We start from the raw sequence: 25,063 nt of genomic DNA, 5'->3' as shown, positions 1-25,063 counted from the left end.
ATAGGGTCGAATGGCCATATCTCTTTCACGTCTTGGAAAAGTTTGGTTTAGGCACCGTGTTTGTAAATTTAATAAAATCACTCTACACATCTCCAAAAAATAGGATTGCTACCAATGGGATTACATCCTTTCCCTCTCTATAGGGGGAATAGACAAGGTTGCCCAATTAGCCTCCACCACATCGCTCTCGCCATCGAACCGTTGGCTGAGGCCATTAGAACGTGCCCTGACATACATGGATTTGAGGTGGGCCGCCATACCCATAAATTAGCACTTTTTGCGGACGACCTTATCTTATTTCTAATGAACCCAGAACATTCCCTCTCTCACTTACAGAACCTATTACAGTATCATTGGTATTTCTCTGAATATAAGGTCAATTTTGATAAAAGTTCAATCTTACCGCCTGCATTTGGCCGTCATCAAATCAAATCAAATGTTATTGGTCACATACACACGGTTAGCCGATGTTATTGCGAGTGAAGCGAAATGCTTATGCTTCCAGATCCGACAGTGCAGTAATATCTAACAATTCCACAAAACCTAATATCTAACAAATTCCACAAAAAAAAATAATACACAAAATCTAGTAAAGGAATGGGATGAGAATATAGAGTGGGGCAAAAAGGTATTTAGTCAGCAACCAATTGTGCAAGTTCTCCCACTTAAAAAGATGAGAGAGGCCTGTAATTTTCATCATAGGTACACTTCAACTATGACAGACAAAATTAGAAAAAAAAACAGAAAATCACATTGTAGGATTTTTAATGAATTTATTTGCAAATTATGGTGGAAAACAAGTACTTGGTCACCTACAAACAAGCAAGATTTCTGGCTCTCACAGACCTGTAACTTCTTCTTTAAGAGGCTCCTCTGTCCTCCACTCGTTACCTGTATTAATGGCACCTGTTTGAACTTGTTATCAGTATAAAAGACACCTGTCCACAACTTCAAACAGTCACACTCCAATCTCCACTATGGCCAAGACCAAAGAGCTGTCAAAGGACACCAGAAACAAAATTGTAGACCTGCACCAGGCTGGGAAGACTGAATATGCAATAGGTAAGCAGTTTGGTTTGAAGAAATCAACTGTGGGAAAAATGATTAGGAAATGGAGGACATACAAGACCACTGATAATCTCCCTCGATCTGTGGCCCCACGCAAGATCTCACCCCGTGGGGTCAAAATGATCACAAGAACGGTGAGCAAAAATCCCAGAACCACACAGGGGGACCTAGTGAATGACCTGCAGAGAGCTGGGACCAAAGTAACAAAGCCTACCATCCACACACTACGCCGCCAGGGACTCAAAGCCTGCAGTGCCAGACGTGTCCCCCTGCTTAAGCCAGTACATGTCTAGGCCCGTCTGAAGTTTGCTAGAGAGCATTTGGATTATCCAGAAGAAGATTGGGAGAATGTCATATGGTCAGATGAAACCAAAATATAACTTTTTGGTAAAAACTCAACTCGTCGTGTTTGGAGGACAAAGAATGCTGAGTTGCATCCAAAGAACACCATACCTACTGTGAAGCATGGGTGTGGAAACATCATGCCTTGGGGCTGTTTTTCTGCAAAGGGACCAGGACGACTGATCCGTATAAAGGAAAGAATGAATGGGGCCATGTATCATGAGATTTTGAGTGAAAACTTCCTTCCATCAGCAAGGGCATTGAAGATGAAACGTGGCTGGGTCTTTCAGCATGACAATGATCCCAAACACACCGCCCGGGCAACGAAGGAGTGGCTTCGTAAGAAGCATTTCAAGGTCCTGGAGTGGCCTAGCCAGACTCCAGATCTCAACCCCATAGAAAATCTTTGGAGGGAGTTGAAAGTCCGTGTTGCCCAGCAACAGCCCCAAAACATCACTGCTCTAGAGGAGATCTGCATGGAGGAATGGGACAAAATACCAGCAACAGTGTGTGAAAGCCTTGTGAAGACTTACAGAAAACGTTTGACCTCTGTCATTGCCAACAAAGGGTATATAACAAAGTATTGAGATAAACTTTTGTTATTGACCAAATACTTATTTTCCGCCATAATTTGCAAATAAATTCATTAAAAAATCCTACAATGTGATTTTCTGGATTTTTTTCTCTCATTTTGTCTGTCATAGTTATAGTCCATCACTTTACTCTTAGTTATATGTACATATCTACCTCAATTACCTTGTCCCCTTGCACATCGCCTCAGATCTGGTACCCCGTGTATATAGCCAAGTTATCTTTGGGTATTTATTATTTTATTGTTATGTGTTTTACTTTTCTATTATTTCTCTATTTTCCTTTTCTCTGCATTTATTATTGTTATTATTATTATTTTTATTTCACCTTTATTTAACCAGGTAGGCTAGTTGAGAACAAGTTCTCATTTACAACTGCGACCTGGCCAACATAAAGCATAGCAGTGTGAACAGACAACACAGAGTTACACATGGAGTAAACAATAAACAAGTCAATAAAACAGTAGAAAAAACAGAAAAAAAGAGTCTATATACATTGTGTGCAAAAGGCATGAGGAGGTAGGTGAATAATTACAATTTAGCAGATTAACACTGGAGTGATACATGATCACATGGTCATGTGCAGGTAGAGATACTGGTGTGTAAAAGAGCAGAAAAATAAATAAATAAAAACAGTATGGGGATGAGGTAGGTAAATTGGGTGGGCTATTTACCGATGGACTATGTACAGCTGCAGCGATCGGTTAGCTGCTCAGATAGCAGATGTTTAAAGTTGGTGGGGGAGATAAAAGTCTCCCCCACCAACTTTGGTGGTGGGTGGTATGGTATAAGGTGGTGGGTGGTATAAGGTGCTTTAGTAACAAAACGGATGGCACTGTGATAAACTGCATCTAGTTTGCTGAGTAGAGTATTGGAAGCTATTTTGTAGACAACATCGCCGAAGTCGAAGTTTGGCGGCGTGAGTGAAGGAGGCTTTGTTGCGGAATAGAAAGCCGACTCTAGATTTGATTTTAGATTGGAGATGTTTGATTTGAGTCTGGAAGGAGAGTTTACAGTCTTGCCAGACACCTAGGTACTTATAGATGTCCACATATTTTAGGTCGGAACCATCCAGGGTGGTGATGCTAGTCGGGCGTGCGGGTGCAGGCAGCGAACGGATGAAAAGCATGCATTTGGTTTTACTAGCGTTTAAGAGCAGTTGGAGGCCACGGAAGGAGTGTTGTATGGTATTGAAGCTTGTTTGGAGGTTAGATAGCACAGTGTCCAAGGAAGGGCGAGAAGTATACAGAATGGTGTCGTCTGCGTAGAGGTGGATCAGGGAATTGCCCGCAGCAAGAGCAACATCATTGATATATACAGAGAAAAGAGTCGGCCCGAGAATTGAACCCTGTGGCACCCCCATAGAGACTGCCAGAGGACCGGACAACATGCCCTCCGATTTGACACACTGAACTCTGTCTGCAAAATAGTTGGTGAACCAGGCAAGGCAGTCATTGTTGGGAAGGGCCCGTAAGTAAGCATTTCACTGTTAGTCTACGCCTGATGTTTACGAAGCATGTGACACATAACATTTGATTTTAAAAACTTGATTTGATTGATTTGGGACATGGGTAGGTAGTGTACCACTCATAGGAAGGGAAGCTGCCACAGTGAGCACAGTCATGTGGAAAAACGGAAGGCAACTTTGGTGGATACTCACAATCTTGACTCCAGCCTCGTCCAGAATGTCTTTAATCTCTCCCTCATCATCTGTAGGGTGAAGAAAGATACATCATTCTGCTTTAGCATCAATCAAATGTAATCAATTGTTTGATTGATTAATGTATTTATAAAGCCCTTGATGTATTTATAAAGCCCTTCTCACATCAGCATGTATGACCTGGACCCCAAAGAGCAAGCAAAAGGCTCTCTTCGAGTCAGTGGTTATGATAGACAGACTATTACTAGATGTAGAGATAGAGTAATGTGGGTGAAAGAAAAAATACTAATTTCCATTTCCACAAAATGGGTGATAAAGTATTCCTTGTCTTCTAATTACAGTTGACGTCAGAAGTTTACATACACTTAGGAAGGAGTCATTAAAACTCGTTTTTCAACCACTCCACACATTTTTTGTTAACAAACTATAATTTGGCAAGTCAGATAGGAGATCTGCTTTGTGCATGACACACGTAATTTTTACAACAATTGTTTAGAGACAGATTATTTCACTTATAATTCACTGTATCACAATTCCAGTGGGTCAGAAGTTTACATACACTAAGTAAACAGCTTGGAAAATTCCAGAAAATTATGTAATGGCTTTAGAAGTTTCTGATAGACTAATTGACATAATTTGAGTCAATTAGAGGTGTACCTGTGGATGTATTTCAAGGCCTACCTTCAAACTGAGTGTATCTTTGCTTGACATCAAAAGAAATCAGCCAAGACCTCAGAAAACAAAAATGTAGACTTCCACAAGTCTGCTTCATCCTTGTGAGAAATTTACAAACGCCTGAAGGTACCACATTCATCTATACAAACAATAGTACGCAAGTATAAACACCATGGGACCACGCAGCTGTCATACCTCTCAGGAAGGAGATGCGTTCTGTCTCCTACAGATGAACGTACTTTGGTGCAAAAAGTGCAAATCAATCCCAGAACAACAGAAAAGGACCTTGTGAAGATGCTGGAAGAAACAGGTACAAAAGTATCTATATCCACAGTAAAACAAGTCCTATATCGACAAAACCTGAGAGGCCGCTCAGCAAGGAAGAAGCCACTGCTCCAAAACCACCATAAAAATGCCAGACTACAGTTTACAACTGCTCATGGGGACAAAGATCATACTTTTTGGAGAAATGTCCTCTGGTCTGATGGAAAATAAATAGAACTGTTTGGCCATAATGTCCATCAGTCAGGAAGTTAAAGCTTTTGGTCGCAAATCGGTCTTCCAGATGGACAATGACCCCAAGCATTCTTCCAAAGTTGTGGCAAAATGGTTAAGGAAAACAAAGTCAAGGTATAGATAGGGTGGCCATCACAAAGCCCTGACCTCAATCCTATAGAACATTTGCCTCGTGCAACGATACACATCTCCTTCGCATAGAGTTGATTGGGGAATGTTGTCCCACTCCTCTTCAATGGCTGTGCGAAGTTGCTGGATATTGGCGGGAACTGGAACACGCTGTTGTAGATGTCGACCCAGAGCATCCCAAACATGCTCAATGGGTGTCATGTTTTTTATTTATTTTTTATTTTACCTTTATTTAACCAGGCAAGTCAGTTAAGAACACATTCTTATTTTCAATGACGGCCTGGGAACAGTGGGTTAACTGCCTGTTCAGGGGCAGAACGACAGATTTGTACCTTGTCAGCTCGGGGGTTTGAACTGGCAACACTTCCGGTTACTAGTCCAACGCTCTAACCACTAGGCTACGCTGCCGGACATTTTCATCATTAGCATTTGCCCACTGAAGTTGGTTACGACACTGAACTGCAGGTCAAGTTCCTAGTGAGGATGACGAGCGCGTAGATGAGTTTCCCTGAGACAGTTTCTGACAGTTTGGGCAGAAATTCTTCTGTTGTGCAATCCCCCAGTTTCATCAGCTGTCCAGTTGGCTGGTCTCAGATGATCCCGCAAGTGAAGAAGCCGGATGTGAAGGTCCTGGGCTGGCGTGGCTGCACATGGCCTGCGGTTTGAGGCCTGTTGGACGTACTGCCGAATTCTCTAAAACTACGTTGGAGGTGGCTTATGGTAGAGAAATTAACATAAAATTCTCTGGCAACAGGTCTGGTGGACATTCCTGCAGTCAGCAAGCCCTCAAAACTTGAGACATATGTGGCATTGCGTTGTGTGACAAAACTGCACATTTGATTGCCCGCAGCACAAGGTGCACCTGTGTAATGATCATGCTGATTAATCAGCTTCTTGGTATGCCACACCTGTCCCGTGAATGGATTATTTAGGCAAAGTAGAAACGCTCACTGAAAGGGTTTTAAACATATTTGTGAGAACATTTCTGGGATCTTTTATTTCAGATCATGAAACATGGGACCAGCGCTTATATTTTTGTTCAGTATGTTTGTAGTACAGTCACTACTTCTACTACTAGCCCCAATTTTTCTACACTAGTAATTTAAATGTATACACTTGACTACCATAAAAACAGTTTTTGACACTGTTACCATTTGTAGTTACACTTTGTCATTACTCAGGGGACGATTCGGACTTAGGAAATGTATGATTTTTTAAAAGCGTTTTGATTTAAGCACTCAGTATTTGGTATTCAGACTTACCTTATGAAGACATTTAGTAGATTTAAAAACATCTAATCTTGTAGATTATTTAGGGTTAGGAAGGCATTTATGAATCTACCTACTTCATGATAAAAAAACTTGTTTCCAAAATTCTGAATGAATTTTGATTTGATTCATTTAGAATATTTATTCATAAATTCATTCACAAATATTCATCCACTTTTAGTGCACTTCGGAGCATACAAAACTACAGCATGTTATCCATACCTGATTGGAAAAATAGAGAAATTCAAATGAGCTATTTCCACCTTATAAACCAGTATTTTCACTTGTTCATCACATTGACTTTTCATGAACATTTTCACTTAAAAATACATTTCTGCTTATTAAATATATAATTACTCACAATTAAACACGCATTGAAACAGTATGTAAACATTCTTTCATAAATCTGTCAATATTATTCTTTACCATTAATCAGACAATAGAAATAGTACAAATAGAATGGCTTTCAGTATAAATGGAGATCCAATAGAATATTTGTATCGTCAGGCAGGATACTTTCCACTGTCCAACCCTATTCATAGTTTAAAGTTCCAGATGGACACAATCACAAGGAAAATCATTTATATACTGTCGGGGACAGAGGTGTAATGGAAGTGGATGATAAAAAACAAACAAACAAACAAACAGACAGACAGACAGACAGACAGACAGACAGACAGACAGACAGACAGACGCACTGTAGTAAATTCTCCTCATGCCATGATTCTCTTCCAGTTCAGTCTACAGTTTGTCCATTCTTTGCCAGGCTACAAATACGCAGTGAAAATACACAAATTAACAATGTGGGATTATTAGGAAATTGGGAAATACAAAAAGAGGATAGGAAATACAAAAGCAAACGTAAACTAATCATCAAATATTATACCCCAATTTCCTTTGCAGTAACCAACAGTTCAGGGTAGTGTCCACTAGACGTGAAATGTAAGAAAGTGGTCCGAAACTTGGGGGAACTATCTAAACATGTACAATAAAAACATGTTTGTTTTCTGTTGCAAAACGTTTCCCTACAGTGTGCGCTAATGAACACAACCCTGGTGTTCTTAACTTCCAGAGGAGTGAAACAAGGCCTTGCGTCACCTCTCTCTCTCAGTTTGGTATGAGTTTGGTTACGGGTGAGTAGTTGTTCACGATGACCTGGACCACAAAGTCTTTTTGTATCTTAGTGTCCTGGAGCCGGGTCTTATCTGTTAGCAGTTTCCCTGCAAAGAACCAGCGTTGGTGGGCCGCTTCAATATCCTCCTGCCCCTCCAGGGCTGTCTTCAGCTGGGAAATGGAGTCTGACATGGAGGCGCTTATACGTAGGTCCTTACCTGTGGAGGAGAAAGACATTAGTCAAGTTACTTATACAATCAGGGGTCTGTTCAGGAATATAGAATGGCGTCTTTCAATTAAGGACTCTAGCTTCAAGCTTTAAAACTGCAACATTTCTCTCTGCCTCATGGCAAAATGTGTAAAATCGCAGGAAATTAGCTTTAAAACTGCAACATTTCGTTTAAGATGCCAAGAGGAGAGCCTTTAAAAAGTTCCTTCCCAGGGCCGAGACTTGGTTCACCCAGCCATACACTGCCGAAGTCATAATAAAACTCCTTGTATGCTATTTTGTATCCCACTCAAGTTACGAGGGGGTCCCTGATGAATTTGCTATCACAAAAGTTTGAGAACCCCTGGCATAGGCGATTTCAAGACCCAAAACCTGGTTAGATGGCGTCAAGTTAGCTAAAAGGGTGAGTGACTAACTGTGTACTGTTTTGGCAGAGTGAATGTACAAAGACTTGCCACATCCACAAGAGACACCCACATTATACCCCCCCCCCCAAACTCTCGTTTGGCTTCAGTCATGGCAGCTGTACTTCTTCATGACCAAGCCGAAAAAACAAGGCCAAATCTAGAGCTTCAGGCCCCCTTTAAACACACTGTCAAAAAAGATGATAATAACTAGGCCTGAGGGTCTGACATTCACACTCCAGATTATTAGCATTGGAATGACCCTGGGGATTGGGCATAGATTTATCCTGGGTGGTGTACTACTCTAATCTAGATAGAGGAGTAAGCGAGCTAACTTTGGTCAACTCTGAGTTCAACTCGGGATAACCGGTGACAAAAGTCTTTGAGCCGTGAGTTGAGGACCAATCAAATTAAATTCCCTCCCTCTCGCAAAGAGTGCATCATCATCTCTTTGTTCTCCGGACCATATTTGAGGAATATCTATTTTTTAATAGTCATATTCAAATACATATCACACGACACAGTTAGAATTGATAGGATGTATTTGAAACATCACACGCAGTAAAACTTCTAATAGCACATTTCACCCCATAGTCTGCTGAATTTGCAGGTTAACTTTTCTTTCATTTTGATTTGGGCAAAAATTAAAATGTGGCACTGACTCCCCCATGAATTGACTTGCAACTAGTCATGTGCGACATGAACACGCAGGCTGGTAATGATAGGATGTAGGCAGGTGTTTGATCAATATTTACCTTTGTAACATGAATGAAGACTGAGCTTGAATGGGAAGTTAACTGAAGGTAGCTCATTTCAGAAAAGCCTGAGTACATTGATCTAGATTCATAGTATACCCCTCTTATCTCAATGAAGAACCCCAGAGAGAAATTCAACAAGTAAACGACAAAAGAGAAAAGGAATAGGGTGTCTCTCTTACCGCACGAGAGACGTACTCGTAGCTGGAACTCCTCTTTAGGAGGAGGGGGAGGCCTTTTCTGCTCCTTTAGATTGGGAGCTTGGCTCTCATTGGTGCATTCATTGATGAGGTTGGTGGGAGGGGCTAGAGTGTAGGCAGGAAGCTGGTAGCGGTTCCCCAGCTCATCATAACTCTCTGTCAGCGTACCTGGATGGGACAGATAGACACAAAACAAACCTCAGTAACACTCAGTGACAAGTCCTATCTGAAATGAACCACCAGCCTCTAGGGACCCCTAGACTAGAGGTGGCCAACCCTCTGCCCGGATCTTCAACACAGGCTTTTGCTCTAGCCCTGCTGAAACACCAATTCTGCAATGATCTGTTTAGAAAATAATACTAGAATGATGCAATACCACATGTCCAACATGCACATACATTAGAGAGGAGCTTTCCCTCTCTGCTGTGTCCATAATGTCTATGTAGCTAAATCCCTGAGGTCTTGTCATGCTGCCCAGGACTATTATATAACTACACAGCAGTAATCTGACAACCAGAGACATACAGATCTCAAATCAGCTAACTGGTCATGAATTATGTCACCCGTAGCCTGGTGGAACCAGACTGATCGCAGTGTTAAGTAAAACATAAATGGTAAGCCCTCTGTCATGTGATCAGGCTGGTTCCATCAGGACACATCACCCAGGCTATAAAAATACATGGTGGAGCGATTACTATATTGATGCCAGTGCAATCTATTCAGATCTCCACAAGTGCATATAGGGAGTTTACACTCCCTAACTAGAACCTAATATGGTTCTTTGGATGTTGCCATAGGAGAACCCTTTGAAGAACCCTTGTTGGTTCTAAGCAGAACCATTTTGGGTTCCATGTAATACCCTTTCCACAGGGAGGTTCTACATGAAACCAAAAATTATTCTAACTGGAACCAAAAAGGATTTTACCTGGAACCAAAAAGGGTTCCCCTATGGGGACAGCCAGAGAACACTTTTGGGGTCGATTTGGGTTTAGGCATAGGATTGATATAGCATTATAATGTCCGTCAGGTTGGTGCCAAATGTTATAAATACTCATTTTATATTAGTTAGATGTTACAAGTTAGTTATTAAGATGGAACGTGCGCGCGTGTGTGTGTGTGTGTGTGTGTGTGTGTGTGTGTGTGTGTGTGTGTGTGTGTGTGTGTGTGTGTGTGTGTGTGTGTGTGTGTGTGTGTGTGTGTGTGTGTGTGTCTCACCGTGTGGTAGTGTGATGCAGGCTCCATCCACTATGGCCTGAGCCAGTTCCAGGTCGTTAACCTCTGCAGCCACTGCTGCCGCTCGGAGCGCGTCCCAAATCTCCTTCCTGCCGTCAAAGGCTGGAGCCGTGTCCCAAAACTCATTCCTCTTACTCCTCAGCTGGCCCTCAGTCATAGGGTACTCACTCTTCCATTTAGGGCACTCCTTCTTAAGGGGCTCATTGCGTCCTGAATGGAAATAAAGAAAAAGTAAATACATCAGGTTGCGTATATTTAATGAGGATATTCAATTCAGCGTTTCGATCTGAATGTACACTGCCATTCCTCTGAATATCATGTAATATAACACTTATTACAGAGTGTAGCTTACTATCTCTCATTCATTGTAATTTTTAAATGCCAATCATGTGTGGCTGGAGCTAGCCATTATATAAAGGATTATTAGGGGGCTTGTCTATATTCAGAAGTAGGACATCCACAGACTATTCTCTTGTCTGTCTTTGACTCATGGCATCAATTGATGAACAGTGAGTGAGAAAACATATAGGGAGAACAGAAGCAACCAAAGCAGAATCGTATAATTTGACAAAATAGGACAGAAGTGAATCGTCCTGGACCTCAACATGCAAGCACACCACATTCTAGAAAAGCAAAACTTTGCATGAAACATGAAGATCAGATGCATTCATCTTCAAGGTGGATAACAATCAGCTTACAAGATGGACAGAACTCCAGAATAACAATAAACACCAATCATTATATAAAAAGGTGACAAGTAAATGTAACGAGGCAGAAAGTAACCCTCAACAGGAATAGTTATTTAGACACTCTGTCAATGTCTGCCTCTGAGAAAACCAGAAACCTTTGAGTAAATCTCCACTGTGGTTGCCAGGTTGGCCTAGGTCCCTAGGTCTCTCAAGGTTTAAAGATTGGCCAGAGTTCAGGTATATCTGGGGCTTAACTTTATACTGCTGAAGCACATCTCAAGAAGAGGTGTGTGTACCCCTCTGTAAGCATCTTCAGCGTAGAGACTCAGTATAATAGTGGTAGTCATTGTGGTCATAGTGGAGTATACAGTACAGGAAACTAAGGTCACTTTGATTCAGAGAGAGAGGGGGAAATCAAAGTGATTATTTATAGTGCAGTGGACCGTCCAGAGTTACATCCACACACACTCATTTTAGTGGACAACAGTCCAATGGATTACCACAGTAATCAGGCACCACATAACAGGATTTAGCTCCTGCTATCCCACAATGCATTGCTCTGAGAGGTGAGTGCTGAGTGGAGACTGACAGGTGACTGCTATAGACTCAACGGACCTCAAAATGATGATAACTGCATTCTGAAACAAATCCATATTTCTTAGATCACGAACAAACATAAATCTGAAATGGGAATGAAAAGCATACAACCAGGGGTGCAACTATCACTGGGAACAGGGGGGACATGACCCAGATACTCCCATGGTCACAGGCTGTAGCTGCGATAGCAGATGTTCTGACTTTATACACGGCACTCTTTGAGAGAAGTAGTTAGCAAACTAGGCCAAAGACCCCTCAGAGACACCAATACTCCTTAGCTGGCCCACAAGAATCGAATGGTCTACCATATCAAAAGCTTTGGCCAAGTCAATTAAAATAGCAGCACAACTTTGCTTAGAATCAAGGGCAATGGTGACATCATTGAGGACCTTTAAGGTTGCAGTGACACATCCATAACCTGAGCGGAAACGAGATTGCGTACCCGAGAGAATACTATAAACGTCAAAAAAGCCAGTCAGTTGATTATTGACAAGTTTTTCCAACACTTTTGATAAACAGGGCAAAATAGAAATTGGCCTATAACAGTTAGGATCAGCTTGATCTGCCCCTTTAAATAAAGGACACACCGTGGCTGCCTTCCAAGCAATGGGAACCTCCCCAGAATGGAGAGACAAGGTAAAAAGGTCAGAGAAGTTGTGTCTCAAGAGAATGAACTACTGTGATTGCTCAATTAAACATTTTGTGATTATGCTGCGGGACTTAGAGGTAAATTGTGGTTTGTACAGTACCCTGCATCACTACTTCATTGCTCCAGGCCAGAGCAAGGGGGAGTTCGTTAGAGCACTGATTATGCTTTTAGGTTCCAAGGCGCTACTTTGTCTCTAACTGACAATGAATGGGCGACATACACCAAATAGATACTAATAATTGTGCACGACTTCAAAACTGAATTTCAATGAACTGAATGTGAAAGAAAGTGATTGAATTTAGAAGAATAGCGTAAGAATTGCTATTCCTCTGTCCTGAATGTACACACCCAGAAAAATACACTTTTTTTGTTACTACTTGTCAGTATTACTTAGTAAAACTGTTGTTACACTATGGTTTTTATTCTAAGATAAACTTAGACTTCAATTAGGGTGTGGAAATGTTAGGATTATTTTGTAGCCTACTCCCGACCAGTCACATTGTACAGAGCTTGAGTGGCGCAGTGGTATAGGACACTGCATCAGAGTGCAAACTGCGTTGCTACAGATGCTGGTTCAACACCCATGCTGACCATGACTGAGTGCACACCCAGAAAAATACCATGAGGTGACGGTAGACTTTTGGTTTCTCTCCCTTTAAAAACAGAAATAAATCATTCTAAATAACAAACTGGCTTTATTTACAAATTAATAACAATGTCTCACCCCATGTTCAAGGATGGCCATTTTCCTCACTTTACATTAATTTGAAAACAAAATCTCGAAAATCCCATTCTTTTTTAAACAAGCCACAGAAAGTTGGTTGCAATTTCAGTTTAATCCACCAGAAAAGAGAACAAATAATACAACAAAAATTGTGGTTAAACTCAAATATACTAATTGATTTAAAAAACTGTAGCAATTGGAACCTTTAACAAGTGTAAGGGGGGAAAAGTATTATAATTATTATGAATATTAACCCTTGTTTTTCACAAATGTATCAGGCTGTGAATTCTGCAAACAACGTTTCTAGGACGGGCTATTAACAGGACAATATATACAGTATATTGGTAATGTTGATCACGGCTCCCAATTGGCGCAGTCGTCTAAGGCACTGCATCTCAGTGCAAGAGGATTCACTACAATCTCTGGTTTGAATCCAGGCTGTATCACATCCGACCGTGATTGGAAAGTCCCATAGGGTGGACAAATGGCCCTTAGATATTAATTTAGAATCCTCCAATCCTCTAAATGTCATTGAAACAAATATTTGTAGATATTCTGTAGGCCTACCGTAGGTGACATGAGTATCACTAGTGTTGAGTAATGTGCTGTTGAAAGTGGTGTAGGTATTATTTATTTAAAAAACATATTGAAGTTCGAAGCAATTGAATTTGAAGCATCAAATGCTTCACAAAGCTGCCCTCTGGTGATCAAACTAGCACTAACTAGCATTAATGGTAACAATGGCTGACAATTAAATAACGTGCCATAGAATTATGCGGCAACCCACAAGGTGTGCTGCAGTATGACACAACTTTTAAAGTTAGAACCACTGTAGCTAGCTAGTAGGTACCACAGCCAGTTCAGCTCTAGTCTCTAGCTATCTGTCAGCTGTTGTATGTATGGAAATGTTTTGTAACCTTTTTGTCCCATTTCAACAGAAGTAAATTCACTTGGCTTGTTTTCGTCAGTTGATGTACCATTTGAGCTAGACAAAAGTTGGCTAACGTTAGCTAGCTACAGTACCAGTCAAAAGTTTGGACACACCTACTCATTCAAGGGTTTTTCTTTAGTTGGACTATTTTCTACATTGTAGAATAATAGTGAAGACATCAAAACTATGAAATAACAGATATGGAATCATGTAGTAACCAAAAAAGTGTATTTTATATTTGAGATTCTTCAAAGTAGCCACCCTTTGCATTGACGACAGCTGCACACTCTTGTCATACTCTCAACCAGCTTCACCTGGAATACTTTACTCTGGCACTCTGTTTTTCCTCTCTTGAGTTCCCACAGATGCTGAGCACTTGTTGGCTGCTTTTCCTTCACTCTGTGGTCCAACTCATCCCAAACCATCTCAAATGGGTTGAGGTCAGGTGATTGTGGAGGCCGGGTCATCTGATGCAGCATTCCATCACCTTCTTGGTCAAATAGTCCTTACACTGCCTGGAGGTGTGTTGGATCATTGTCCTGTTGAAAAACAAATGATAGTCCCACTAAGCGCAAACCAAATGGGATGGCGTATCGATGCAGAATGCTGTGGTAGTCATGCTGGTTAATTGTGACTTGAATTCTAAATAAATCACAGACACTGTCACCAGCAAAGCACCATCATACCTTCTCCCCATGCCTCATGGGAGATCATATGCAGAGATCAATCATTCACCTACTCTGCGTCTCACAAAGACCAGGCGGTTGGAACCATAAATCTCACATTTGGTCTCATCAGATCAAAGGACAGATTTCCACCAGTCTTATTGTCCAATGCTCGTGTTTCTTGGCCCAAGCAAGTCTCTTCTTCTTATTGGTGTCCTTGTGAGGAATACCGGGAGAAGCTATTGATGATGATGAATGGATACAGATATGTTTGAATGCCCAGTCATGTTCATTTTATTATCTCAGCCATAAATTACTGCAGTTTAAGACCATCCATAGAACATACTAAACTGAGCAAAAAAAGAAGAAGAATCCCATTTTCAGGACCCTGTCATTCAAAGATAATTAGTACAAATCCAAATAACTTCACAGATCTTCATTGTAAAGAGTTTTACCTTTTTGGGCTACATGGCAGTATTCAGAATTTTGGATGACTGAAGTGCCCATAGTAAACTGCCTGTTACTCAGGCCCAGAAGCGAGGATATGCATATAATTGGAAACATTAGATAGAAAACACTGAAGTTTCTAAAACTGTTAACATAATGTCTATGAATATAACAGAACTGATATGGCCCATTCAGGAAATGGGATTTTTTTTGATGCGAGTGGTTTTCCATTGAAAGCCTATCGACTATATAAGGGTTTAGGGCCCAGATTGCAGTTCCTATGGTTTCCACTAGATGTCAACAGTCTTTAGACATGGTTTCAGGCTTGTTTTCTGAAAAATGACGAAGAATAGGAACTTTTGGAATCATGCAGTACTGGTTTGTGCACGTGACTGTGTGCGCGCTTTTCATTATTTTTCCTTTCTATTGAATACGCTATTGTCCGGTTAAAATATGATCAATTATTTAGTTAATTGTCAACCTGAGGATTAATTATAAACATCGTTTGACATGTTTCGACAAACTTTACCGGTACTATTAAGATGTATTCATCTGCATGTTTTGACCGCCTTTGAGCCAGTGGATTACTGACCAAAACACGCCAACAAAACTGAGTTTTTGGGATATAAAAAGGGACTTTATCGAACAAAACAACCATTTATTGTATAGCTGGGACCCTTTGGATTGCCAACAGAGGAAGATCTTCAAAGGTAAGTGATTTATTTTAACGCTATTTCTGACTTTCATGACGCCTCTGCTTGGTTGGAAAATGTTTGTATGTTTTTGTATGCGGGGTGCTGTCCTCAGATAATCGCATGGTATGCTTTCGGCGTAAAGCCTTTTTGAAATCTGACAAAGCGGCTGGATTAACAAGAAGTTCATCTTTTAACCGATCTTTAACACTTGTATTTTCATGAATGTTTATTATTACTATTTTTGTAATTTGAATTTGGCGCTCTGCAATTTCACTGGATGTTGTCGAGGTGGGACGCTAGCTTCCCAAAGAGCACAAAGAAGTTACACTGTTTCCCACTCTTGTTCAATGAACCATAAACAATTAATGAATATGCACCTGAGGAATGGTCGTTAAGACACTAAACGCTTACAGACGGTAGGCAATTAAGGTCACAGTTAAGAAAACTTAGGACACTAAAGAGGCCTTTCTACTGACTCTGAAAAACACCAAAAGAAAGATGCCCAGGGTTCCTGCTCATCTGCGTAAACGTGCCTTAGGCATGCTGCAAGGAGGCATGAGGACTGCAGTTGTGGCCAGGGCAATATATTGCAATGTTCGTACTGTGAGACGCCTAAGACAGCGCTACAGGGAGACAGGACAGACAACTAATCATCCTTGCAGTGGCAGACCACGTGTAACAACACCTGCACAGGATCGGTACATCCGAACATCCCACCTGCGGGACAGGTACAGGATGGCAAACAACAACTTCCCGACTTACACCAGGAATGCACAATCCCTCCATCAGTGCTCAGACTGTCTGCAATAGGCTGAGAGAGGCTGGACTGAGGGCTTGTAGGCCTGTTGTAAGGCAGGTCCTCACCAGACATCAGTGGAAACAACGTCGCCTATGGGCACAAACCCACTGTCGCTGGACCAGACAGGACTGTCAAAAACTGCTCTTCACTGACATGTTGCGATTTTGTCTCACCAGGGGTGATGGTCAGATTCGCGTTTATTGTCGAAGGAATGAGCGTTACACCGAGGCTTGTACTCTGGAGCGGGATTGATTTGGAGGTGGAGGGTCTGTCATGGTCTGGGGCGGTGTGTCACGACATCATCGGACTGAGCTTGTTGTCATTGCAGGCAATCTCAACGCTGACATCCTCATCCCTCATGTGGTAGCCTTCCTCCAGGTTCATCCTGACATGACCCTCCAGCATGACAATGCCACCAGCCATGCTGCTCGTTCTGTGCATTATTTCCTGCAAGACAGGAATGTCAGTGTTCTGCCATGGCCAGCGAAGAGCCCGGATCACAATCCCATTGAGCACATCTGGGACCTGTTGGATTGGAGGGTGAGGGCTAGGGCCATTCTACCCAGAAATGTCCGGGAACATGCTCTGCCTTGGTGGAAGAGTGGGGTAACATCTCACATCAAGAACTGTCAGATCTGGTGCAGTCCATGAGGAGGAGATGCACTGCAGTACTTAATGCAGCTGATACTGACTGTTACTTTTGATTTTGATCCCCCCCCCTTTGTTCAGGACACATTATTCCATTTATGTTAGTCACATGTCTGTGGAACTTGTTCAGTTTATGTCTCAGTTGTTGAATCTTATGTTCCTACAAATATTTACACATGTTAAGTTTTCTGAAAATAAACACAGTTGACAGTGAGAGGACTTTTCTTTTTGTGGACTAATCCATTGAGGCCACAGAGATAACGCGGTCCAAGATTATAGAGATTGTGGCTCAGATGCACAAGGCACGTCTCTCTCCAGAATGTGTTCTCTCCCGCCATTCATTGCTTCATAACTTTATTGTGTGCATTGTTTGCTGTGTCTATTAATTCCCCATTACACACAGTGCATTCGGAAAGTATTCAGACCCCTTGACCTTTTCCACATTTTGTTACATTAAAGCCTCATTCTAAAATTGCTTAAATTGTTCGTTTCTCATCAATCTACACACAATACCCCATAATGACCAAGACAAAACAGGTTTTTAGACATTTTTGCAAATGTATTAAAAATAAGAAACAGAAATACCTTATTTACAAAAGTATTCAGACCCTTTTCTATGAGACTCTAAATTGAGCTCAGGTGCATCCTGTTTCCATTGATCATCCTTGAGATGTTATTACATCTTGATTAGAGTCCACCTGTGGTAAATTCAATTGATTGGACATGATTTGGAAAGGCAGACACCTGTCTATATAAGGTCCCACAGTTGAAAGTGCGTGTCAGAGCAAAAACCAAGCCATGTCAAAGGAATTGTCCGTAGAGTGCTGAGACGGGGATTGTGTCGAGGCACAGATCTGGGGAAGGGTACAATTTTTTTTTGCAGCATTGAAGATCCCCAAGAATATAGTGGCATCCATCATTCTTAAATGGAAGAAGTTTGGAACCACCAAGACTCTTTCGAGAGCTGGCCGCCCGGCCAAACTGAGCAATCAGGGGAGAAGGTCCTTGGTCAGGGACGTGACCAAGCACCCGATGGTGACTCTGATAGAGCTCCAAAGTTCCTCTGTGGAGATAGGAGAACCTTCCAGAAGGACAACCATCTCTGCAGCACTCCACCAATCAGACATTTATGCTAGAGTGGCCAGACAGAAGCCACTCCTCAGTAAAAGGAACATGACAGCCCGCTTGGAGTTTGCCAAAAGGTACCTAAAGGACTTTCAGACCATGAGAAACAAGATTCTCTAGTCTGATGAAACCAAGATTGAACTCTTTGGCCTGCATGCCAAGTGTCACATCTGGATGAAACCTGCACCATCCCAGTGAAGCATGGTGGTGACAGCATCATGCTGTGGGCATGTTTTTCAGCGACAGGGAGACTAGTCAGGATCGAGGGAAAGAAGAACAGAGCAAATTACAGAAAGATCATTGATGAAAACCTGCCCCAGAGCGCTCAGGACCTCAGACTGGGGCGAAGGATTACCTTCCAAGAGGACAACAATGAACGACTGGCTTCGGGACATGTCTCTGAATAACCTTGAGTGTCCCAGCCAGAGCCCGGACTTGAACCGGATTGAACATCTCTGGAGAGACCTGTCTGTGTAGTGACGTTCCCCATACAACCTGACAGAGCTTGAGAGGATCTGCAGAGAAGAATGGGAGAAACTCCCCAAATACAGGTGTGCCAAGCTTGTAACGTCATACCCAAGAAGACTTGAGGTTGTAATCACTGCCAAAGGTGTTTCAACAAAGTACTGAATAAAGGATCTAAATACTTATGAAAACTTGATATTTCAGTAGTTTATTTTTAATACATTTACAAAAAAAACTAAAAAACTGTTTTTGCTTTGTCACTACAGGTATTGTATGTAGATTGATGAGGGGAAAAATCAATTTTAGAATATGGTACTAACGTAACAAAATGTAGAAAACGTCAAGGGGTCTGAATACTCTCCGAATGCACTGTTTATACCTAAATGATCTTTACCAGTTTAATTTTTAAATTTTTTATTACACCATTTCTGAAATATTATATATAAGTATTGAGGTTGTGGACAGGTATCTTTTATACTGATAACAAGTTCAAACAGGTGCCATTAATACAGCTAACGAGTGGAGGACAGAGGAGCCTCTTAAAGAAGAAGTTACAGGTCTGTGAGAGCCAGAAATCTTGCTTGTTTGTAGGTGACTAAATACTTATTTTCCACCATAATTTGCAAATAAACTCATTAAAAATCCTACAATGTGATTTTCTGGATTTTTTTTTCTCATTTTGTCTGTCATAGTTGAAGTGTACCTATGATGAAAATTACAGGCCTCTCATATTTTTAAGTGGGAGAACTTGCACAATTGGTGGCTGACTAAATACTTTTCTGCCCCACTGTAAGTCTAAAGAATACATTTCAGAAGAAGCAGACAAAATGTGGTGAATGCACATGCTTCTGAGGCCAAGATATGATTCATCCATATCCATCACATCCACAACCGTTATGGATGTTACGGATATCATAACGCTAAAAAAGGATACCGAAAAAAAAGAGAACAATTATAAACCACATAAAACCTTGACGAAAGAGAGCTTTATAGAGACATTTTCAAGACGATCTAATGTAAGAGGCATATTTTACATATTTTACATGTAACGTCGCCTGTCCCAATCACACCCCTATCTTCACAAGACGTAAGAACTAGCAAATAAAACTCATCAAACATCATCAAAATCTTAACTTCATAACAAACACTGGCGGACAACTGTGAGTGGGAAAACAAGCTCTGTGAGAACTTTCTAAATGCTGTGAAATATGATTGTCTGAAAAGCCATATTTGAGACATGGCTTCCTATTCTGTAATGGACTAATTTAAATATAACTATTTCATAAAGGGACATAGTGAATGCTATGGAGTGTCTATCAGGGACTGCAAAACACTGAACAAAGTGCTGATTTGCCCCTAGAATCACATAATAGGCATTACAATACCTTGGGTGATGGCACTGGTATAGTTATACAGGAGAGAGGTCAGAGCTAACAGAATGATCCCAGGGCAGCCACCTGGACTTCAGCCCGTCTACCAAACCCTTTCCAGGAATTAGATTAGAGGAGTAGATCAGAAACTGGAGGTTCTGATGAATGGGATAGTACTTACTGCACAGCCAAAAGCACAATGACCCCTAAAGTTTAAATCTGTGACTCCCTTGAATACCAGTGAACAAAAATCCTTGCATCAATGCACTCATATTTCATGCAAATCTAAAGAATGTATGTTTCCCTCATACAGGCAGTGGCTATAATGGAAGTTTGATGCTGGTCTCCAGCCCTAACAGATGGTGCACAATGCATAAACAGTCAAACATCACTGGGAAACATACAAATCCTTTGTGTGCTGCAGGTTAGGCTGAGTTTAACGGCGATCCCGCCACTTTTCAACCTCACATTCATTATCTCCAGCACCAAACCAGTGCCTACATATGTGAAAACAGAGCCTTTCTATGATCTGTGTTTAAAAGAAAATAAGAAGGTCCTAAAAAATGCTTCTCTGACACCACAGGGTAGGATTAGCAAGAGGGATGGTATTTTGTTGCTCCCCACATCACTGTGGATCTCATAGTGTTTTAAAATCATGTTTTAACTTTTGATGATGTCATGGGGTAGAACTTTTTAACTTTATATTTCTTCCTACAAAAAGGTAGAAATGTGCCATTTCCACATATTTAGATACTGGTATTATGTTTGAGATAATGAAAATTAGGTTGAAAAGTGGTGTAATTGCCCTTTAATAGTCACTATTATATAGTTTTACACACATTTGACTCCTGATACTACTACAGTATATTTCCATAATAATTAGTCTAAATCCCCTTATTTACATTACACACTTCCTTCTCCTCATAACCCTTCAGGGGGGTTGGGTTAAATGCGGATGACACATTTCAGTTGAATACATTCAAGTGGACAACTGACTAGCTATCCCCCTTTCCCTTCCCTTCATAAACATCCCCTGTCCCGTTAACTGAATTCATGAAATGAGGTAGGTTATATTAACACGTCACACTTTAGCTTAAGACAGATGTATTACAACCTTACAACAAGTTGTTACCAATATCTAAATGACCACATCTTACACATGTTGGAAAACAAACTATACACAGACTTAATACTTTTATGTTATTGGCAATTGAAGCTCTAGAACGATGAGGCTCACTAGCACAGTCATCCAGCACTCCAACAATCAATAGTCCATCTGCAGCCATACTCACTTTTCAGCACCACCTTAATGGGAGACTGTGAGGGGTGGTACGGATGGTAGTCCCTAGAGTTAGCGACTCCCATGTTCTTCTCTTTCTCTCTCCCAGAGATTTTATGTGTGTGTTAGACACACAATATCTTAGTTCCAGATACCGTTGTTTAAATCAAACACAACACTGATGACTCAGTGTCAGAAAAAACAGCCCTTCAGAGACTCCAGAAATTGAAGCTTACGTCTAAGGTTGCAGTGGTCAAGGGTATGATCCCACCACCTGGACTAGATTCTCACGCTTTGGCTATCCGTGACGACTACAATTATTCTTGTGGAGTCTCAACTAGGTTAGCTAGCTGTTGTGACACTTCCCTAGTTCTTTACTAACGAATGCCTTAATAACACACACACACTCACCCAGCCATCCAAAATACCCCAGGATCAATATATGACAGATGGAATATCTGGCTGCATATGCCATAAACAGCATCTATCAATAGTATCCTATCCAGATTGGCTAGGTAGGCAGCTAATGCTTACACAACAGCACAAATCCAATTAGCAAATTTAGGGGAAGAGGTCAAGAATAACCCAAGTCAACACCACAACCCCATTATAGACTTTAAACTCTGGTCAGACCATGCTAATCTGCTGTGAATGGGATTGCACCTGTTGATGAGCAGTTCAAGGTATACTCCATTGTACAAATGTTTGGGGGTAGATAGTTGTAGGTAGAATCCATTGTACATCTCTTTGGGGGGAGGGGGGGGGCTACTTCTTGGTATAATCCAATGTATAGGTTACCTGTTTGTTAAGAAACAAACTTGGCCTTGGAAAGTTCCAGGTATGATCCATTGCAGACCAGCCTAGACCAGAGACTATAGCTTCTGTAGAAGGGTCTTACATTAGCTTAACCATCATTTATATATTATGACAATTACGCTTTCATTCAAAGTGACTAACAGTCATGCGTGCATCCATTTTATGTACGGGTGGTCCACAGAATCAAACCCACTATCCTGGCATTGCAACCGCCATGCTCTACCAACTGAGCAACGTTCAATCGTATGATAATCCTAACAAAAAGGACCAAATGTTTTTGTTATCATAGGTGACATTGTAAACAAATAATGTAGTATATAGGTAAATCCATTTGAATTAAATCACTTTTTGACCACACCCCTTTTCATTTAAACAAAACTTTCAATGCATGTTTTTGCCCATAGAAGGTCAGAAAGGGACTTTTTGGACCCGAATGCCAAAATATTTAGGAATTAGAGGTGCTCAAAGTTTAAACCCTGTTTGAAAGCTGATGGGTTCCTTCTCTTTAATAGAGGCCATCAAAACTCTTGTTTTCTCACACAATTTCATAGCACAGCCTATAGAAATGTTGCGCAACAGGAACACATTTCATCTTATGCATCAACCAGCTATGAGGAGCTGGCTCTCGCTGCGCAACAGGGCTCTAATGAAGTGTTTGATTTGATTTTCGATTGCATTTGCATTGATGTCAGAGTGATTAGAGGGACACTAGCAACTGGCAGTTCGCAAGTTTGGTAGGCTACTACTAATGACCATCGGAAGCATTAGAGCACAGTTTTGGAGAAGTCTAGTTACTGTGACTCAATGGTCACGTGGAATTTCACTGCGGTAATGACTCCTGACTGCCAGCGGTAATATGGTCACCATAACAGCCCTAGTTACCAGTGTTTCTGTAACGCACATGAGATGGAGTTTGCAAAACAAATGGCCACTGGATTGATGCAAATAATCATGATATCATTCTGCCTGGCAGAGGCTACTTTGAGTGAAGTATACACAATGCCCACTGAAGAAAGGTGGGTATATGACGTGTACCCTCCACTACACCACTGTCTGCAGAGCATTATACAGTCAGAATTTCTTACCTCCTCGTTTTTTGCTCCATGTAGAGGTCCTGGCAGGCCCTGGTCCGTCCAGCTGATCCCTCCCCACACACCCGCCCATGACTGTCTCTGCAGAGCCATACAATTACATAACATCAGTCGCTACATAACATCAGGAAAACACACACACACACACACACACACACACACACACACACACACACACACACACACACACACACACACACACACACACACACACACACACACACACACACACACACACACACACACACACACACACACACACACAGGAAAGAGATTAAAGATGAACAGTTATCAATCAGTTATAATGTTGCCAAACAAATGTAAGGGGAGCTATTGAAATATAGAAACAAAACAAATCATAAGCATTGTGTTTTTTTAATTCATCCAAATACAATACTTGTCAGTATGATGTATACCTGCAAAACACATCTCAGATTTGGATGGTCAATGACATTGGCTCGTTGTTTAATTGGTAATGCTGTAATGGCAATGTTTACATGCCACATCTACCATGAGCTGTCAACATGTCTGACAGCTTGAGCTCACAAACTGCAATTAAGATAGCAAGATGGCTGTTTCCATTAGCCTGAAGACCTGACTTTGAATTGTATTGGATTGGATTCAACATTCCACATAAATGTGCATTTGGATCAGGAAAGTTCTCTCTCAACCTCTACAAACCCAGTATGTTTAATAAAATTATATTTTACTGGTTGTCGCGTGGTTGGTCCTTTTGCAGGTAAGAATGTGAGACAATATATCCACAGGAAAGTATGATTACACTAACTTTTGGAAAGCACTGGTAGTCACCTGAAGCACCTGCAGAAACATGTAAACACATGCACGAGCTCCTGCTGATGCTTTAGATGATATACATCTGAACGCATAGTACTTTGAAACGTTAATGTAATTATATTGTCCTATGGATATATTGTCTCACATTCCTACCTGCAAAATGACAAACCACGCAGACAACCAGTAAAGTACAATATAATTGTATTCTAGCCTGGGCAGCCACTAAGGACTAGCCTAGGAATGCTAGTCCCAGATGTTGCCTGTCGCATTCGGCCAATCCAGTTGCATCAATCAAGCTGAAGGGGAAAAAAGTAAGCATTATAGTTCCCCCTTTTTTCTGCCTTTTCACAATTACATTTATTTAAGGAGGAAATCGAAGCCTTGCATGAATGGAGAATGGTGTATGTACGAACCGGTCGCTGGGGGGGTCACAAGTGTATCACCAGCTGTACACATCAAGCCAAGATGATAGTAAAGATACATAAAACCACTCGCGGGTAACCCAGGCAAATTTCATTCAACATTCTCGATTGTGGGATTTGAGAGGAATTTGTCTGATCCACATCCACACTTATGCCCGACGTCGAATTGAATGCAATTCGATATCGGGTCTTCAGGCTGTTTCCACATGTCTTGGTTTTGTATCTATCAAATAAATGCAACCGTATCTTAAAAACTACACACATTAGACGATTCTGTCAGCGCTGTTATTTGCAATTATTGCATTGGTAAACAATCAATTCAACAAAACAGGTTTTTATTTACCAGATATCCAGTTCGTTAAACTCAGCATTTGTCTGCAGTTGGCTTGCCACATCCAAATAACTTAAACTCCAAAGTTAGTTCTGGATTCAGCTGCAGCGATACGTGAGATGAGACACGAGTCAGCAGCTTTGCGCTGTGTCTGTCCTGTCACCTTTGCGCCAACAGGTGCCTATTCTCACAGCCGCTGTGCCAAGCCTGACCTGTGTGACGCTAACCGTAATAAGGAATAGCCACAATAGTGATATTTGAGGTTCGCCTTAAAAATAAAAGTCCCCATTGAACGTGATTCAAACGGATAGTGGAATCATGGACTAGATTTTTTTTTTAAATG

The 25,063-nt window shown here is 41.2% G+C and overlaps 2 protein-coding genes across 3 annotated transcripts in view; both read right to left on the bottom strand.

The window, feature by feature from the left end:
* The window catches only part of LOC118402328 (palmitoyltransferase ZDHHC16A-like), a 213,449-nt gene that overhangs the window by 155,290 nt on the left and 33,096 nt on the right, over window positions 1–25,063 (bottom strand). The gene's annotated exons all lie outside the window — the stretch shown is intronic.
* LOC118402357 (ubiquitin domain-containing protein 1-like) lies at window positions 6,816–24,953 on the bottom strand. 2 transcript variants are annotated; one of them, XM_035800511.2, is made up of 5 exons: window positions 24,733–24,953; window positions 23,167–23,253; window positions 10,165–10,392; window positions 8,932–9,117; window positions 6,816–7,579 (listed from the first exon to the last, which is right to left on the bottom strand). In XM_035800511.2, exons 1-5 carry the CDS (start codon window positions 24,782–24,784, stop codon window positions 7,356–7,358), a joined length of 777 nt encoding a protein of 258 aa, XP_035656404.1. In that variant the 5' UTR covers window positions 24,785–24,953; the 3' UTR covers window positions 6,816–7,355. The 2 variants fall into 2 exon arrangements, with proteins under 2 accessions (XP_035656404.1, XP_052334380.1); XM_052478420.1 differs by lacking the exons at window positions 23,167–23,253; window positions 24,733–24,953 and adding an exon at window positions 21,279–21,410.

The sequence above is a fragment of the Oncorhynchus keta genome, chromosome 2 (assembly GCF_023373465.1).
Source record: "Oncorhynchus keta strain PuntledgeMale-10-30-2019 chromosome 2, Oket_V2, whole genome shotgun sequence".
Classification (NCBI taxonomy): domain Eukaryota; kingdom Metazoa; phylum Chordata; class Actinopteri; order Salmoniformes; family Salmonidae; genus Oncorhynchus; species Oncorhynchus keta.
The sequence above is the reverse complement of the archived record's forward strand: the minus strand, read 5'-3'. Positions and strand labels throughout refer to the sequence as shown.

Excerpts from the sequence above, each read along its gene's own strand:
- LOC118402357 (XM_035800511.2), bottom strand. The coding sequence starts at position 24,784 with ATGTGGCAAGCCAACTGCAGACAAATGCTGAGTTTAACGAACTGGATA. Across the intron at positions 23,254-24,732 it reads TTTAACGAACTGGATATCTG|AGACAGTCATGGGCGGGTGT; the intron begins GTAAATAAAAAC and ends ATGGCTCTGCAG. Across the intron at positions 9,118-10,164 it reads CTGCATCACACTACCACACG|GTACGCTGACAGAGAGTTAT; the intron begins GTGAGACACACA and ends TGTCCCATCCAG.